At 37.6% G+C, this 20,611-nt stretch overlaps 1 protein-coding gene across 19 annotated transcripts in view; it reads right to left on the reverse strand.

The window, feature by feature from the left end:
• Positions 1–20,611, reverse strand: part of LOC131697703 (calcium-dependent secretion activator 1) — a 101,504-nt gene that overhangs the window by 58,447 nt on the left and 22,446 nt on the right. For all 19 annotated transcript variants that reach the window (XM_058988567.1, XM_058988569.1, XM_058988574.1 and 16 more), the window contains exons 3-6: positions 19,366–19,698; positions 8,535–8,615; positions 7,627–7,863; positions 6,682–6,803 (exon numbers count right to left, since the gene is read on the reverse strand). In XM_058988567.1, coding sequence (XP_058844550.1) covers positions 6,682–6,803; positions 7,627–7,863; positions 8,535–8,615; positions 19,366–19,698 — 773 coding nt within the window. The remainder of the gene's footprint in view (positions 1–6,681; positions 6,804–7,626; positions 7,864–8,534; positions 8,616–19,365; positions 19,699–20,611) is intronic.

Here is a 20,611-nt window from a genome sequence, read left to right on the forward strand (position 1 = left end):
TTGTTTTGTTCCTTTGAGGTCCTTGTATAAAAACATTCTAAAGCCCATATTTGTTTACAGTATTGTATATAGACATCACCTCGACTACTATTCTAATAAGAAGCCTCAAGTGTACTTATTATGAAACAATTTCACAATTAAACGCATCACAAGCCTGAGGATAGCGCACGCATTCAATTATTAATTGGAAAGACAGCAAAACCATTCCTGTAACATGTTCCTTGGTGGCAAAATCTGTTTTGTGACTGTTATTTTTCCCCTTTCCAACTCAAAACCTCTAATTTGCAAAGGTGATCCAAACACATTGCCAAATGACATTAGCAAACACTGGCATCCTTTTTTCATTAGAAACTGGTCTTCGGCCACATATGAAGCACTAAGCAGTGTACAGCATAAAGCATTTAAAAATAACACTTGAAGTAAATAAAGCTACTTAGCATCAAAAATAGGCAGTACTGTAAAAAAAAAAAAATCACTTAGCTATCTTTTATGTCACTTGCACAAAGGATGTTTAAGGCACTGGATTTACTGGGGAATGGAATCTGGCATGATGTCATTAGTTGCTATGGCAACAGCCAGTGCAAGACCATGATTCAAGCCACAGAAACATCATTTGTATTCATGCTGTGTGCACAGTTGTATGTGGACTGAATTTTGGATAGCAAGGCCAGCAAGGGACCTGTATTTGAAGGTAATAAAGCATGATGATTGTGCTGTTAAAATGAAAAGTGAGTAATGACCACAGGTAAATTCAGTTACCTCTGCCACACATTATATATCTATGTAATGTCCCCATCCCTTTACAAAGGAATAAGGACAGTACAGCAATGCTTGTCTTGGGAAAACTTTACCATTCACTGTGCTACTGAAGTATCTGACAAATGTATTGAGTTCTACAGTATCTACTCTATAGAGAATATAAGTCTCATTCTGTATGTATACTATATAATATGCAGTGTTATATATTATGCTGGCAGTACACTGCTGACATCCATTTAAACAGAAATGAGTGGCACTCGGTAAGCTTCGACCTTGATGTAACGCACCTGCTTACAAGCATATTTGACATTGTATAAGCAAGGTTCTTCACAATCTAGACAGAGTCTTCCATACAAATCAGCCCTCTTGTGGACTGTGCATTTGATTTAACAAAATGAAAACTGACAAACAAGAGCATGTATTTTTTTCTTTAATTCTTCCACTTGGTTTTTGCAATAAAGGTAACAATGGGATCTGTTAAATTGAAATAATTAAATAACACACATAAAGCAATCTCCTATTGGGGTGTAAAGAGATTTCAAATTGTTACAATTTAATTTAACAAGAATAACAGCCAATTAGAGCTGTGTGCAGTGTTACCTTCTCTGTTAATTCATGGAAAAGCAATTCAACCACAATATTCCAAATCAAAATGTTCAGTATTTTTATCTTAATTTTTCTATAGCAATTGGTTGACCCCAGGCCCTTCTTAAATTCGGATTTGTTGCACCAGAATTCCAAGCAGATGTCTTTTATCCATTCAGTTTCCCTGTTCTTGTTTATGCATTCAGTAGAAAATGTTGACACACAGCATCTCTGGTGTAAGAAATGAACCCTGTTGGTTTGCTCTCTTCAAGTAATTTGACAGCTCTGAGCATCCAGTGTGAAATGATGCTGATGCAGCATCATGGCGTGGGTTCACAAAATGAATTCTAAATACAGCAATACAGCTACATGACACGAAATTCAATCCGATACTCAGTCAATCACCATGTTCCTTTAAGTTAATCAAAAAGCTTAATCTGCAGATATCTGTATACTGTCCATCCTATTTCACCACAAGTGCCACGTACCATTTACCAAAGAAGAGACTGCAGTAAAATTGTTCTGGCATAAAACTTTTGCAAAATATGCTTGTCTGGTTGACCATGTCTCCTCCTGTAAAGACCATCTTCTTGCGTGGCATTGCATTTCGGGAAACAGAATTGCTCAGCTAGCTCTTTACAGTTGCCCACCCAAAGTGATACCACAACAGATTAAACAAAGAAACCACAAAATTCAAATACAGGGCTACTTAATTACGGTTCTTTCCCATTCAAGAACGTAAGGCAAAAATTTGAAGTAATATTTAATATATAAATGTAATAGCTTTTCAAAATATGGCACGTGTAACATGAAGCAGACTGTTCCCCTTGTGTCATATCTGTACTGTATATGTTTGTAGGCTATTTATGTACTTCGCTTTATTGTAATATGAAGATGCAATCAATATTTAAATATTGCTGCTTGTGCATAAAATACGCAAACATCAAATAGATTAATTGGACCCCACAGCAGTGTGACTTTGCATGTGATCTGTTGGTTAAAGTTTAATATAGGTAACTGTCCGTGGACGGGAGTTCCCAGGGGGCGGCGCACAATTGGCCGAGCGCCGCCCTGGGTGGGGAGGGCTTAGGTCGGCCAGGTTGTCCTCAGCTCACTGCGCTCCAGCGACCCCTGTAGACTGGCCGGGCGCCCGCGGGCCTGCCTGCAAGCAGCCCAGAGCTGTCTGGTCCTCCGATGCTGTAGCTCTGAAGGTAGCTGCATGGCAGGCCTGCAAAGTGAAAAGAAGTGGACAGCTCATGGTACACGTTTCGGAGGACATGAGTGCTCGTCTTTGTCTCTCCCGAGTCAGCGCGGGGGTTGCAGCGGTGAACCGGGCTTAAAAAATTGGGGAGAAAATGGAGTAAAAAAAATATATACAGTAACGGTTTTTCTTTATACATCTAAAAATACCACACTGCAAATACATAAAGTGCACCTACTGTAATAATCCATGAAACAGATTTGTCTATATTGATGGAACCAAATGTCATAGTCTAGACATCAAAGGTTTATGTCTTATCTATTCATGTATTAATATTTTTGCTGCCTGTCAATTTCTATAAATACACTCTGAGCTCTTAATACCGTGAGACTTGAAAACAAATAAAATACCGTGCAATTTTAACCAGGCACTGGCTGGATTTAAAGCAGATTTGACGGGCCAGGGTAGTGAAATACTGTACAATATTGGTCAATCATTTCTGCATAGAACTTGCATTTAGAACCTGGGGTATGCAATTTTAGAATGCCAGTCTCTTTTAGATACCAGTCTATTTTAACAAAGCGGTCCTCATTTTCTGCTATCAATTGCCTCTACTATTAACATATATATGAGTTAAATTACTGGACTGCTATCGTGTACTGCCTGGTGCCAGAGTTGTATATTATCTCCCCAATCTGCATTTATTTATTTTTATTATATCAAGAATATAAAATCAGCACTGCGTTTGAAAGGCTAAATTACCTCACAGCTCGGTGTAAAATGTAATTGCTCAGCGTTGGATAAATGTTAAACCTGTGTGATATATTACTGAAAACCAATGGAAGTTCCTCTGACCTTATAGTGAATGCTACAGTGAATATGTTTTACAGTACAGCATGCCTACATACCAGTACTGATTTGGCCACTATTCTCTTGCGTATATTTGCAATTAATTAAATTGTACAATGCGACCAAGCTCAATAATCTGCTTAGATCTCCTATAAACCCCTCTCAATCTTCTTTTATCCTTTTTTAAGTCCTTTGCCAAGGCAAATTACAGCTCAGATTCCTGCCAAAATATGAAGCAATTTAGATTATTATTAGGATGGTTCTAATTATTTACATCTATCTTCGACTAGACCTTTTTCCCGACATTTCCTGGCATTAATAGACTCAATAGAAGCATGTTTCACATCTAGTTCCAAGTGCAGCAGGTAACAAAGCATGAAAGCAACAGATATACAACCACTCTTCCTACAGAAACTTAATTCAAGCAACATTTCTAAATTGTTGACCCAATATACCCCTACCCCGGCCAAACCTCTCAGCTGACACCCTCCAGAGCCAGGCTACACCAGGCAGCAACACTACTGTGGGAGGAGGCTGCGGCTTTTCTCAGGAAATCCTGCATAAGGATACTGAGACGGCAGAGGCTTTGGCAGCTCTATCCTGTTACAATTTCATGGCATTGACGATACAAAATGCCTTTAGTGGCACTACAACCTCCATTATTATTTTTATTGGTAGGTATATAACAGTACAATGCTCCACTGTGACTTCTTCAATAGTTTTTTATTCAGTCACGGTGCTATACTGATTTATTCCTCTAGATGGCATCCCAGGAATTCAAATGAAATACAGGCCAGCCTTAAAAAAATAACCAATAACAGACAGCCACAATTTTAATTAATTGACTGTAACCTGCTTTTAAAAAAAGCTATCTCAAATTAACAACAATCCCAAACAATGTCAAACAACAGATAAAGCGTGGCAGGATAATTGCTCAGAAGGTGGCTCAGCAGAATCATTTTGTCATTTTTATTTCCTTTCATTTTTTCTTAGGCTGTTCTCACTAATGAAGTAACAACAGCCGAGTCACCTTGCAGCTCGCTTTAAGAATATTCCTGCTAGAAACTGAGAATGTGCAACACTGGGTTTGAGCTCAGAGCTGCTCAAGGATCAAGAGCAACGTTAGTTCAAGGGCTGGTTATGATATATATATATATATATATATATATATATATATATATATATATATATATATATATATATATATATATATATATATATATATAAAGCCTTTCACTATATATAAAAAAATAATTGCTTGCCTGTTTATCTGCAGCAGTCACTTCAACCTGTAATCTTTTCATTCAAATGAATTGAACGTGAGGTGAATGAACAGCTGTCGCTGCAGTTACACACTATAAGAAACCTTCCGCTGGAGAGCAGACTGGCTGTCCTGAAGGCAGGGGAGCGGCAGTGCATTCGGCTAGATCCGAGACATGCAGCAGAACCAGTATCCTGGACCAGGACAGCAGATGTATACGCGTTCTTTAGTGACACACATTCTGTAACTGGTATCTACTTAACTGTACAGCCTAGCAAACTGTAAAACCCTAATGCCTAGCTTTTCATCACGAATAAGCAAAATCTCTCCATCTGCAAGCCTATAAAAATGTTGACATTTAATCCGTCAAAACGTTTTTTTTCCCACTGTGATACTTTCAGCGTTCATTCCTTCAATAAATAAAATGATACCCCTTCATATCTGATCTGACCCATAATTATTAGGAATGTGATTTTATGTTACTGCAGCTTGCTTAGGTGCACACTGGTGGACATAAAAACAGAAAAGAGGGCCATTCGTAGCACACAATTCTGTGCAGTGAATAAGCTGCCCCTCACCATGCAATGACTGCTTGTTATGCACCTGGAATTCCTTTAAAGTATTCTCATTATCACAGGGCAGGAGTAGGATGTGGGGTTTTTGAAAGAGAAACAGGATAAACATGTACATTTTTGAAAGAGAAACAGGATAAACATGTACATGTTTTTTTAAAAATCACTTTTCTCCTCGTTCACTGCCTACAAACTGCAACATGCGAACCAAGGCTAACAAAACCTGGTTATCTAATCCAGAACTCAATTTATCAAAATACATTTATAGAATCCTGGCAGTTCAATCCTGAAGGGAGTAATGTTTCTGAGTCATCATTTAATCTCATTTAATGAACAGGTGTCATTCAGAGAGGTGTATATATTACTAGGATTTCTTTACTGTCTGACTGCACTTATTTACTGTCAGTAATCACAGTCTCATATATGATCAAATTCACTTTGCTGCTGAAACAACCCTCTGAAATAGGATGTTGTTTGGGGCTATTCATTTATGTTTTCATTCATAAAAATCTACTTAAAATGCAGTTCTTTTCTTAACCAAACCAAACAAACAATAAATAAATAAATAAATGTCATAATGTTAAGATGCTGGAGTCTAAACCAGCCACACTGAATCTGTCCAGGCAACACTACAGCTGAAAGTCAAAAACCTTCCATCTCTTAATTGAGAAAGTATTAAAATAGAAATAAAGTAACACATCTGGTTATCGGTGCGTGCGGTCTGTAGTTTCAATTCCGTGCAGCAAACAAATATTAAAAAAAGACAGATTTTTCAAATCGTGAAGCCTACAAGGTCACTCAATAGGAATATATAATGATTGCAATTTTGCTTCTTGCGTTTTCTTGAATTGATGCTGTAGACTTGGAACATTAACTATCACTGTTTCACTTCATACTCGCATTGTGTTAATTATTAGGTCATTATTTATATGAGTATAAAATCTTTACAGTCTATTTGCTACAAGCACAACCGATAATTTATAAGACATACTCAGGATGGATCTATAAAACTCAAGTATCTGGGGATTCTTATTAGACTGCTACAGACACGTTTTTGTGTGCACTTTAATTAAAACAGCTGGAAAAATCAATGATGTAAGCTGTGGCATTTTGAATCCCGTATAACAGGTAACCAGTTTTAGAGTGAGGCATCACATTCTATTTATTTAGAGAATGAAGTAACAAGAGTGATACTCGCGGTCTGTCTTAGGCGACTTAATCTGCTTCTAAATAAAATCCTAAAATGTCTTCACATTTTAGGATGTTCCGATAAACGGGATAGATTTGTTCACAAATATTTACGCAGCAGTAGGTATTTATTAACATCCTGGTATTTTGAACTGTAGCCTTTTTTTTTTGTTTTACCATTCCGGTACTAGTTTTATTGTTTAACAATCATCATCTAACAGCGTAAATGACAAGGTTATCTACATATGTCTTATTGGGACCCTTACGTTGGCTTGGAAGCCTCTGCCTGATCAGTCTGTAGTTTCTCCCCTCCTTCCACCTCCATTGTACAGTAAACAATGCGGTTTGGAGCCAACGATTTCAAACCCTGAACCTCCATGATCACAACCTGCAAAAGAGAACATGATCTTTATACATACATAACACAATATCCTTTGTCACTTAACATGATTTAATACAGAATGTATACTGGTCAATATAGTGGTATACTGTATACAGTGAACTACAGTGAACCGAGTTGATGCTTTTTTCCAAAGGGTGTGCTATTGATACAGGGGGTGAGGCCCAGGGGAAAGGTCAGGGTGGAACTGTTACACAATTCACACATTGTTAATATGATGGAGACCTCAGGAAGCTGTTACCTCGTGCTTTAATCATTCACACCACGCAGTGATGGAGATCTGTTTAAAGTGCTGTGGCTTTGAGGATATCAGTAGCTGACATAAAACAAGGGCATCAATAGAAGTGTTTTAGTTTATGTATGGAGTCAGTTTACAAGAGTATATGGGCTATTCCACACTGCCTTTATCAAAATACTACTATGGATCCTCTAGTACCTGAGGCCCTTCAAAGAGGGAAACCTTAAACAATAAGCATATGATGAATGATGCTTCCTGGTTTGTGTTGCCCAGCTCTGCAACTCAATAAAGGGCGAACTTCACAAGCAACCTCATTTATAAACATAACCAGTGAAAGCAATCCTCTAGAGTTATTTCCGATGTAAATGTATATTCTCAGATTGTCAAAGAATAAATCGTATCTCATTGCGCTGGTCAAAATCAATCCATTGGAAAGGTTTTTTGCACACATTTTGCTAATCCCCCTTCCTCCGCTTACTGTTCATGCAGAGCAAAAAACAATACTTTTCAAATAGACTTGTGGCAGCTGAAATGGGAACGAATGAAGAGCAAATACGTGTCAAGCCATTGTACCTCCAGCGTGAAAGACAGCACAACATCTGATTTGGAGAGCTGGTTTTCGTTCTCCTCCCCCATGTCGATGATGGAGGTGTTGTGACCGCGTTTCAGCTTCTGTAGTTTGAACTCAGAGCCTCCTTTGGACACCGGCATGCTTTCCAGGTTGGCCATCAGCAAATTCACAGATGACTTCAGCTCCTCGATGAACATGCTCTCCATTTCTTTTGAAACAAACTTTAGAAACTTGCGCTCCTTTCAAAATAATAAAGTGAGAGAGATGGTGCTTATCATTCATTGTTAAAGAGAGACAGAAAACAATTAGTAAACATCTAATGTCATCGATGCATCCTGCATCATTACTTGTAATGACTGCTCAACAGATAACCTCAAAGTTTTCTTTATTTTCAGGCTATTTAACATACAAAATACAGAGTGGTCTATATGAGAGAGAATCCATCTGCCCAGGTGTTTAACTGTGTTTAACTGTAATAACTGACTACTGTTTAATTGTATGGAAGTGGCCCAGTGAACAACATCTTGTTACTTGATGTAATTACATGGTAACACCATGGTTCAGGCCATTTCCATGCAATAACAAACTTTTTCCACCAGAAGTTACCATGGTAACAGTAGGAACATGTGAATTTGTGTGAGTATGTGTCTACGTATATTTATGTGTTTTTTTTAAAGGGGTGGGCACAGAGTTCACACTTCACTTCCTCCAGGCATGACAAGTACTGGACAGCTGTTTAGATTACATGCATAATTATATGCATGGTTTTTCATGTCAAACACATTTTCAGAGAGCAGCAGGATTGCAGTTTAAGGAGATGTGGAGGCCTGCTGCCTCACCTGATGCAGTTACGGCATTGCAGGATGCATTGCGCTAATAGCCTGTCGTAACAAAAATAGGTTTTACTCACTCTTGCAATCTGGTCTGCCATTTGAAGACGTCCATCCAGTTCTCGTCTAATCTGTGCCGCCTGTTCATCTGGATTATCCAGCTGAAACCACAGAAAAAGTGAAAGTTAATCGCTGCTTCACTAAATTGAAACCTGCATAGATACAAGTATGTGTAGAGACCGGAAGTTTAGGCAATATCATTAAAATGACTGAGTAGAAGTTCTTTAGTTTCAAAAGTTTCAAATAATGGTATTTTGTACAACAGTACAAAAATACCCATGTAGAAAAACAATATACAGATCAAGGGGGACATCATAAAAATGTACTCGGTTAGTGCTGGCATATTTCCATATTTTAACATATTTAAAATGTTAACATAGTATATGTCATCATATATAAAATATTATGAAACAAGGACATGACTTGTATTACCATACCGCCCCTCCCTCCCAGAGACATATGTGCAAATACACACGCATACCGTATGCACACCCACAATTCCACGAGTATCTATGAATGAGACTTTAGACCCAGATTACCATTTTGTCAGTGGTTCACCAACAACATTACAAAAACCTAATTTTTGGCATACTTCATTACTTTGACACACTGCACTGTTAGAACGGACTTAGCAAATAGATTTGTACAACAACTGTCTTTACATGTCAGACACAGGTTTGAAGAGAAATTAAGTCAGAGATGGATTCAATCAGATCTGTATTTACCGTGTAAGACAAAAACAAGGTCGCATTTTAATGAGTCAAGCTGCATCTCTGGAAAAGAGGACAGGAAGATTTTTTTCCTGGTTACTTTAGGCATAAATCAGGTGCCGTCTGTTGCTGGGAATTGCATTGCTGTGCAGCTCAATCCCACTCAACGTGGCTGAAAGTGAAATAAACGGTTTGTTTTTATCCTTTGCATTCTTACCTGAGTAAACCAGGGGAAACAATTGTTTGAAATATTTAGTTATTATTATTTGAAATTGAATTGGATTTGCTCAGAATGCTTGTCAGAAGTGTGAATGCCTCAGAAATGTGAAGGTAAAGGTAATCCAACTCAAGGTAACAAGATGTTAAATTTACATTTCCTGCAGCATACTGTGTATGCTGTACTAGGAAACAAAGGAGTTGATAGACAAGGGCAACTATTCCTTTCACAATAGGAGTCCATCCTGCAGTGTTAACTCTTTGTATAAACAGATATAAAATGCATATTGTACGGTATTCTATATATATTTTTTTTATCTCATGTGTGGTTTATCATCATAATTCTGAAACAGAATTTCATGCTTGTACAGTAATTCAGTGCAGTTTTGACATTTTTCTTGTATTTTTTTCTAATTTAAGATTAGAGCTGTCAGTATAAAACTGTCCTGGTAAACATATATGTAAAGATGTTGACCTATGTCAGATCCCCGTATTATATCCCCATATTCTGATTCAGTATGAGAAAGGGGATGTTCATCAACAGAACATTTGCTGTAAAATGGAGCAATCCCACAGTGACAAAGTAGCCCACCGTGAACTAGCCAATGAAAATCACTGACCATCTTGTATATAAGACAGTGTGTTAACCCCCTATCACCACTTGTCAAGCTGGGAGCTGACCCTGGCAACCCCTGTTGACTTTCAGAATATCAATGACTTTCAGAAGGTGGTAGTTTCTTGAAAACTGGATTGCTGATCATTTTAAAGCCTTCTGCGGAGTTACTGTATGGACACCAGATACATAAATATGCAGTATGTAAAAAACAGGTAAGGCAAAGTAGTTCATTGATCTCAGTTGAAAGGATACCTTTAATACACAACTGACTCAAGAAACCAAATTGCCTGCCGGGGAACTAATAATTGCTCCAGTTACCACTTCTCTTTGCAGGATTTTCTATAAATCACAGCGCTGTGATAAAGATTCAGAAAGATTTAGTCTGATTTGCAAAGCCTCCCAACATTCTGCACCAAGTGACTGCAGTCTTTATTACTGCACAGACATGATGTTCAGAATCAGAAAGATGTTATTCCTTGATGATGATGATGATGATGATTACAGTTAAACGTGTGAAAAAAAACTGGACAGATGGATTATCTATCTCGTACAGACCACTCTGATGGGTGTAGGTATTTTGCATGTAAAACAGCCTGAAAATAAAAAACAATAAAGAACACTGTTAAATGATCCCTTGAGCAGGCTTTATGAGTCTCCAAAAACAAATGGCAGCATACTGGCTCCTTGATACATCACCGCGCTTTCTTGTAAAATGCTGTTCATCAGAGGTAAAAGACCTCTGTGGCCTTCAACATTTTTTTTTTTCATTTATCAAGAAGACATGTAATATTTAACTTCTGTTGGCGTTACAATATTTCATCTTTTGCTTTGAAAATAGATCAAAATCAGGATAAAAACTGATGATGTTTAATTGAGCCGAGTTTCAGAACAAAGGATTGCAACAACTGTTAGTGTAACTCCCAACACAGCTGTTGTCCTACATTCTCCCACAGCGTAATAAAGTACTGAAATAGTCACACGCGTTCTTATATTAATAATTAATCTCAAAGTCGGCGCATGCAAGTCATTTACAGCATCTGACACAGGAAAGTGCTATGGGCTAGGAACCCAGATGCGTGACCTTTGCATCCATTTATTTCGTGGCAGCATTAATATTGTGGCAGCAGTGTGGAGTAGTGGTTAGGGCTCTGGACTCTTGACCGGAGGGTTGTGGGTTCAATCCCCAGTGGGGGACACTGCTGTTGTACCCTTGAGCAAGGTACTTTACTTAGATTGCTCCAGTAAAAACCCAACTGTATAAATGGGTAATTGTATGTAAAAATAATGTGATATCTGTATAATGTGAAATAATGTATAATGTGATATCTTGTAACAATTGTAAGTCGCCCTGGATAAGGGCGTCTGCTAAGAAATAAATAATAATAATAATAATAATTGTGACTGAACAACCACTCCCTCTGATAACCTGAATTGCTTAAGGTTTAAATGAAGATACATCAGCACCATGATATTTTCTTGAGGAGTAGAAAAATAAAATGTAAGAATCGTCTTAAACTCCCTTTGGGTTTGATTGATTTCATCGTTGTATCATATAAGCATATACTTCTACTTAACATTAAAAAAAAAAAAAATCTGTTGCTAGTTCCCTGGACTTGCTAATAGGTTTTTATCTTTTTATTTCATTAATGAGAAAAGACTTGCCTTTCGGGTCAGTTCGACTTGTACCCTAGTCATTACAACATAACGCACCCAATACCACTCTCTCAGCACACTAGATACACTGTATTGATTATTTTCTGCCATACCAGCAAGCCTCCTTAATATCAAATGAACTCAATAACCTGCAGCAAAAAAACAAACAGTCTAACCGAAGAACACTGAGCTATTTAAGGCGACACTGGGGAATCAAAGGCTTTGTCAGGTTGATGGTTCTTTCTTTAATAATTGAAATCCTATTTCACAGTTCACTGAATTTAAGGCTACAGTTCCTGTAGATAGTATCTAAAAATAATAACACAAAATGGGGGCCTTCTTTCTATAAAGGCAATGGTCAGGTCAAGTTAGAAGAACATTTTTAGTTCAAGTGCTGAATCTGACCAAACAATGCCTGTTGCCTATCCATATTAAATGTTCTTTTCTCAACTCTCTGTGGCACAAAGGACTGCAATGGTCAGGTCCAATGTTGAAAATAGCAGGCATGAGACAAAACATTGTATGGTGGACAGCTCTGAGAGACATTTTATCAGACACCAACATCCAATCCTGACTGGACAACTCAAAATAGTAAAATATATGAAGTCTTTTCTCAAATTAATTTGTTTAATGCCTACAGAAGGGGAACAGTGACGTTTTGTGTAATGGAATACTGCACAACTCTAATATCCTATTGTAGGCCTTCAACAAATGTATTCCTTAAATTAGATTTGTTCCCCAGTTCCCATGCTTTCTTCCACAGCAATATGTCAAAATCTAAAACATGCTATTAAAAACCGGAGTAATATAACATCAATAGCTGCCCTTTTTCAAGATACCGAAATGCATTGCAGGATATTGTAACCATCCGGTTCACAGTCTATAAATGAACATAGTGCACTTGCAATCTGCATTGTGAACAGAAACAAATTAATTAAAAAAAAAACAGTAACTTCAGCTCGCCTCTAAACAAACTCAGTCCATTTGCTCGCAGATAACTGAACAGCATGTAAATTGATACATTGTTTCAAACAAAATTAACCTGACCCAGGCCGTTTGAAACAGACGTTGTGTGATGTTTGTGTTGTCTTTCTGTATAGTGCTGAAAGAAATTACATTTGAGTAGTGAACAAAAACTATACTGTAGTTTTTATTTTGTTTTGTTTTTGAAGAAGCAGCTATTGCTTCACTAAAACACTTCAAGGCACATGTGATTCATATTAGCCTCTTTCAAATCCAGAGGGTGCGACAAGTGAAATCTGATGGTCTCAATTTAGCTTCAGTGGACTGTTTGAGATAAGACCAAGATTGAATAGCGGTGTGTTTTAAGCATCTTTTGAAAATGGCCAAATAACTTTTTTTTTTAAATAAGTGTAGCACATACAGTACAATGTATTCAGCAAGGCTGATCGAGGCACGATGAAAAATGCATTATGTTCACTTGCAGACGATGCCAGGAATTCCCTTAAATTGAATGCAAATTGCGTTCAAAAGATTGGGACCAGGAGAGGCAACAAGTAATTCACATCACTAACAATTTAAATGAGTGACTCGTTCAGCAGAGGTTGATACAGACAGCTGTGCCAGTGAAAGAATGGATCTCGATAAAATTAACATGTCAGGTTTCCTTAGTGTCAAAAAAAATGTACTGTACTTGACAAAGAAGCATTTGGTAATATTAAATATATCACATACAGGTCGCACAAGTCACTGATGAAGAATACAGATGGCAGAAGTGGCAAACAGAACCAGCCATGGGTGGCAAGACAGATCATTGTAATTACTTAGGAAAAGGCATTACCTAATCCAATGGGCTTTGTAGCACAGTTAGGTGGAAGGAAAACCTTGCAGGACATCTTTAATGTAAGGACAGAGATTACTTTAGGGCATGGACAGGATTTCTTGTACTGTATTTGTAAAGTCTGACAGTAGAAACATACAAAGCTGCATTTCCCTAACCCTGAAATCTTTTTTAAATAGCAGCTCTGTTACAGTATCCCACCACAATGTGGCACCAAGTACTAAAAATAATGATCCCATTATTAGAATCATTTATCAATTCTAAACAATTATTTTGGAGCATCTCTTATTCTGTCATCTTTGAAATATATAGACATGTAGTGTTAGTTCTGCTGAAAAACTGAATGCAGAACTGCATGTTCTTAAGGCCACTGAACTACCCGCCCTTCATTGGCAGATTGTCAGTTTAAAGAGGGTTGGTCTCCACTCCTCCCAGCTCCATGAGGAGTCTCAAAGACACAACTCCCTATGGAAGAAGCTTCTTGATGCTGCCCAGTTGCTAAACAACAACGGGATAACAAAAATGTCGCTGATCAAACTGAGAAAAATGTACAGTACTACACTGCAGAGCTACACCTTCCAAATACTTATAGCAATCTGCTGCTGTTCTATTTTTAGCTCAGCATTGCACTGTCTGATAGGTTCAGTCTCAGCTGCTTACAGCCCAGGAGCCTTCATTCAGCGGCAGAGTCCAGCCATCTGGTAGCGGCATCAGAGAGAGAGAGAGAGAGAGACAGAGAGAGAGAGAGAGAGAGAGAGAGAGAGAGAGAGAGAGAGAGAGAGAGAGAGAGAGAGAGAGAGAGAGAGAGAGAGCTGCACTCCTTGTCATAAAATACTTTACAAGATTGCTCCCTTGAGAAATGCTACACAATGAGTTCAAACCCTTGTTACTGTATTTGTCACTGTATTTCTCTTTAACAATCAGCCCATCTTCTGGTTCCTGCACCCTGTGTTTATTGAAGCAGCTGTTGTTTTAAAGGCCATTGCTTAGCATCTTTATTTACTCTGTTTAAATCAAATTTATATCATAATACTGTATGCGGGGGAAAAGTTAACAAGATGTTTACAAACAAAGTCAATAATATTTTAAAAAATCAAGCTACACTGTTTCTCATACTGTTCATGCATATTTCAAAAATTATAACTGGATTTTTATTTTTAAACATGTATTGTATAATAGACCAGCGTTTTTCAACGCGTTCCACTCGGGGTACTTCTAAGGGTCATAGGGGTGTACGCCCTCAGAAATACACAAATAAAAACGAAAGTAAAAGAAAATAATAACTTTTTAACGGTATTATATATTCTCTAAAGCACTGTGTATAATTATTTAAACTTTGTTTAGCAGCTCAAAGTGAACCGCAGATGAAAACAAATACACAAAATCTATCACGCCCACATTTTCCTCCTGTACGCATGTGTGATTTCGATTGAGTGGTTTTACATAGGTGAAGCAAGCGAGCGCTCTGTGCTGCTCATGATTTTGCTGTTTTCAACTTGTAGTATCAGTGAAGCAACAATATTTCTGTGTTTTTTTAGAAGTATAAATGCTCCGGTAAATAAATAGTAGGCGTTGACGGTTTTTGTTTTATTTATTACCGCGGCTGCATTTTAGTAACAGCAATAGCGGCTGGTTGATTATGTTGTCGGTATTTGAAATGGATGCATCTCTTAATGCATATCAAAAACAAAGTAAGAAAACACAAGAGTCTATAGAAAGTGCAAAGCGACAGAAAGTTATAGAGTCCCTTTGGATAATTCTGCTGGCTTTAATAATACTAAAACAAAAGTATAATTGTTAGGTGTTTATAGTTTTATCGTGAGGTTATGTTTTTGATGTAAACATTTTAAATGGCACACATACTTACGCTGATGTGGTAAGTAAATGGTAACGTGATAAACATTTGCAGTGCAGACTATGTTGTATTATATATAATTACTTTGCCGAACAGAAAGACTTCTGTTTGGTATTCTGTTTTAAACCAGCAGTTTGTCAGTCCCAGGGTCTTATGAAAAATGAAATATAAAATAAACGGGAAAAATCTGCTAATCAGATTATTGTGATTAGTCATTGCAACTGTGGTACCATTCAGTGAGCAAATATAGTAAAGGGTACTTTAGCTAAAACCTCCCAACAGAAAGGGTACAGTTTTAAAAAAAGGTTGAAAAACCCTTATCTAGACCACAAAAATCTCTTCAGGTGAAAAATGAAAACTAAACACAAAGAAAATTCCTCTCACTGAAAGAGAGAGGAATTACATTAACTAGTACTACCCAGCAACTGTGGAACTTTTTTGGTTTAATCATCAAACACTTAGAGTCACAGATAATTCCTTTTAAGAACAAAAGTGGACAATATATAGTTATGACTATAGCTGGCTGTGAGGATGTTTCTTTAGGGTGCTGTCAGCTGAATCCCTGCTCATCATTATGACCAATTCAGCAAACCATGATATATTCAGGAAGAACAAGCAGCAGTAACCCATTGGTAATTACCCATGATCCAACAGTGCACACAGGAGACCAGGATGTGGTGCTGTGAGGATGAGAAAAGGAGCCTGGCTGGTTACACCAGAGACAAGCTGACTAACATGAAAAACATCAATGCATTCAAGCAGGGATAAACCACACTTCGACCTGAGAGCAGTAATGTACCAATTAAGTAATCCACCAGCCCACTGGCAGCTCTGCTTACTCCACAACAAGTGTCATTTATATTTTAAAAGGTCATTGTAATGGCGTTTGCTAATTTTCTTTTTTTTTTACTATAACAAAATGGAGGTATATACCAAAACACAAACACATGCTGAACTTCACAAGGAGGAGCAAAGTCTAAGCAGACTAAATAGATTTTTATATGTAAAAAGTAAAAACGATGGGCATGCACCTCACTTCCACATCTTTGATTTTTACCTATTAAATTAAACAGATGGTCATTTCAAGCCCTGTTGACTTGTGTTGCCTCTACAATCCATACCGATCCTCCAGCTTGAACTGTGATAACAGAAAATCAAACAGCTTTTTTTCCCCTGTAATTCTGTGATTTGTGATTTACTCTATGCGCTCGGCAACTGCAGTGCAGTTGGAAGATGCGATCCAAAAATAAATATTGTTAAGGAATTGAATTGGCTGTTTCTCAGATGTGTCCAACTCCTACTCAGTAGTATTAGTCTGATTTTCACAAGACTTATTGATCAGCCGTCCCTGGAGGGTACATTATTATGCAAAATTGAAGTTACTTTCCTTAATGGAACAACATCAAAGTCACTTCAAATTGAATTACGTGAATATTGATTACAATATCGAGTATTATCTTTAGAGCAAAAACAGCCAACAATCGTATGGTGAATTCTAGCATTACTGAAGAACAGGATTGTCTCTTAGCTTCTGACATTTTGTGCAAAGTGCAGTCCCCCTCCCCCCCCCCAACTTAAAATATCTATTTAGGCCACTGACTCATCATGTGAAGAACCTCCTTGTGCTCCGTCTTTTGGGTGAGACGTTGTTGTAAGAGACTCCGCAGCTGATGCATAGTTCACACACCCTAATCTCTATAAGTTGCCTTGGATAAAGGTGTCTGCTAAATAAACAAATAATAATGATGTTGTTTCCTACCAATTGTCACACAAATGGTCAATTTCGCAGGTGATGATCCAGTTATACATTTTGTCTAATAGGAAATGAGCCTGTAAAATCACCTATAACTCATAGGTTGTTGTAGTGTTTTTCCATTTAAGCTAAGAATAATATATATATATGCAACAGAAATATGTCTTATGTTAAGGAGAATATTCCCATACCTGCTCCAAACAAACCAGGGTTGCTTTGTTTTTTAAGGGTGGAGTTTGCTGAGCAAGCCTAGTGTAAACAGCTGGGTGCGGACACAGTTACTGCTTTGCAAACAGTAATAATACAAATAAAACAAACTCAAGCATGACTATCAGGCCATTCCAATCCAGGACCTCGATCCGACCTGGTTGATAACTTCATTGAACACATGTTAAATCTGACAAAGAGCCAAATGTTAATACCACTAAGCTACAGATGAATCAACTTAATCAAGTGGTAAACCCTGAAGAGAGCAAGAGAGAGAGAGGTGTCCTTCAGGACTTGTTACATTTAGTCAACACTCAATTGAATCTATCAGTGTTAAGATTTTGTGTAAAAATGTGTTAAAACCCACTTTGTAAATCCACTTACAAACATTCCTTTGTTAAGTAGATCATCCAACTGCAGTGCCTCTCAACAATCATACATTAAAGTTTCCTGAGAATGACTTCAAATAAAGAATGTCAATATGCAAATTTGAACCTTACTGTCTTTGCTGATAACAGGCTGAAACTGGGTGATCAAACTTCAAAGCCAAGAGGAATAGCTATTGTGTTCAGAAACAGGCAGCATATTCAGATGGGATCTTGTTCTCTTAGGACAAGAGCCATTTTTTAAATCAGGCCATGAAACACAAAAAAAACCGAATTGTGTCTGTAACTATTATCAGGATTTCAAATGAAGAATTCTCTAAAGCATAAGCCAGCTCTGACAAACAAAAAGAAACTCACAATCTAAACCAACTGTAATTTGGCTCTACAGACACAAGAAGATAATCTAGACTACTGTACACATTATCCATCTTGTTAATACAATGTGACATTATACTGTATACATTATATCCTAATGGAGCACAGAAATGCTTTTGTTGTACATTATTTTCTCCTAAAATAAGACATTATTTTGTTATATATGTATTCCTTGTTCACAGAGCACTTTCAGATTTGATTACGTTAATATGTTAAACTCATAAGTCCTTAATATTGTAGGAGGCATTAAGTAATTTTCAACAATTCGAGGGTCACCTAGGGCATGTGCTTGAAAGTGGAGGGATTGCGTTTGTTAATGTATTAAATGATGAGAAAACCTAATGTCTTTCAGCCCAGACTGCTGTCGTGCCCTGCATTTCAATCATACACAAGGGCCTTGAAGAATATATCAATGGGGCTCTTTGCATTCTGGGTGGGTAGTGCAGTACCTGACAATCTGTTATCTGAGAAGTTACAATCAAATCCAAGTAGAAAGTGGCTTGGCAAATGTCCTGTGACAGTCCTAAATGCCCACACACTGCGGTTTTGTCATTTCATTATTCAAAATACTCTTTTTTGTACCATATTGATTTTCTACCATCATTTTAGAAAATAGTCTATAAGTGATAGAACATGTATCTTCAGCTATGGCCAAAAAGTTTTGCATCACCTATCATTTTAGGATTGAGACATAATAATAAAAAAAATATGTATGAACATAATTTAGATCTTTTATTTAACATCATGTAATCCAAGTTATTATTTGTTTATTTAGCAGACACCTTTATCCAAGGCGACGTACAGAGACTAGGGTGTGTGAACTACACATCAGCTGCGGAGTCACTTACAACAACATCTCACCTGAAAGACGGAGCACAAGGAGATTAAGCGACTTGCTCAAGGTCACACAGTGAGTCAGTGAGTGAGCCAGGATTTGAACCAGGGACCTCCTGGTTATATGCCCTTTTCTTTAACCACCGGACCACAACACCTCCTACGAAATCATATCGCAAAAGTCTACTGGAAGCCACAACAGTGGTACAGTATTTAATTTTGAAATGTGAGATTTTTCAATTTCTGTCAATTTTTTTGTTAAGTATATGGAAAACTACAAGCAGTATGTAGTTCAATATGTTAATGTAACATTATTCAGCAGGTTTCATTCCACTTTTATGAAGCAAAATTAGTTAATTCTATAGGGTGATGCAAAAATCTTGCCATAGCTGTAATACTTGCTGGACAAATTTACAAAAAAACGCTGTTTGGGTGATGTTCTTACCTGACACGCGTTGTACAGCAGTTGATGCTCAAACTTCTTGATTCCCAGGATCTGCTGGAACATCTCGTACAGCTGCTCTTTGCTCAGGATCAGCTCGGAGGCAGCGCTGGCTGTCATTCTGGCTTGCTGTTTGCGAGGGTCCTCCTCCCCGCGATAAATTGCATCAAACTTGGCCATCCAGGAGCTCAGGACAGTCTCCTTGCTGAGGCCGTCGATCTCTGGCAGGCTGCGGACCCTCTTCTCAATGTGTTTCTTGAACACTTCCCTGGAATCGTTGGCGGAGCATCCCCCACTTTGCACCATCCGAGAAACACGATCACTCTTGATAAACACCTGCAATGAGAAAGAAAAAGAAAAAAACCATTCACTGTTTTAGAAATGTATCCTATCCTTCTATATTCTTATTGGTAAATACAACATGAATTTCCCATGTCTAAAATGTAGACTGATTGTGCAAACATTCTTCATATTGAAATTGTTCAGTCGTTTTTTTTACATAGTAAAATACGGAAACTGCCTGTGGCTTGACTGGATTTTAGACATCAGAGATACATCAAAGATACATTTTTTTATACTGAGTTGATCATTGCGTCAGTATCTTTCTTTCGAATAGCTTTTAAATGAAAATCACCTAAAACCCTGTTTAAATCAAGAAGGGTTTCGCGGAAACAAGTAAACAATTAATTTCAGATTTCCAAGCTTGGCTGAAGCGGTCTAGTTATTTTGTACCACAAATTTTCTTTTTAACAATTGCAACATAGCGCTCTGTTTTGATTGATTTTGATTTATTTTCAATTTGAAGTTTATCATGTCCTCAAACCATTTTCTTTCTAATGATCCTGACGGACGAGGTTTTGGCAGACTTTCTGCTGCTTTACCTCTTACAAGTGCAAACAGACCAATTAATATATGCCTTGTACATTCAGCAAAGTCTACAGTACAGTAGTTTACAGTATAGTAATATTATTTGGCATGATGAGATACATGCCTGTAACAGACAGCTCATTCACAGGTTTATTGTGCTCACAGGAGGGTGATCAACTGTTGAGGTGTGGGGCTTCGTAACTAATCCATTCAATATAGCGCAGTGCTACATTGTCTTTTACGACCTCTGTATATCATTAGGCAATATGCATAATGCAGAGGACATAACCTGCTAGGTAAATGTTCACAATGATATGTCAGTTACTGTAATGGCAAAGCCTGTTTCTGAGAGGAAGAATATGCCTGTAACTGTATAAATCTA

The sequence above is a fragment of the Acipenser ruthenus genome, chromosome 16 (assembly GCF_902713425.1).
Source record: "Acipenser ruthenus chromosome 16, fAciRut3.2 maternal haplotype, whole genome shotgun sequence".
Classification (NCBI taxonomy): Eukaryota; Metazoa; Chordata; class Actinopteri; order Acipenseriformes; family Acipenseridae; genus Acipenser; species Acipenser ruthenus.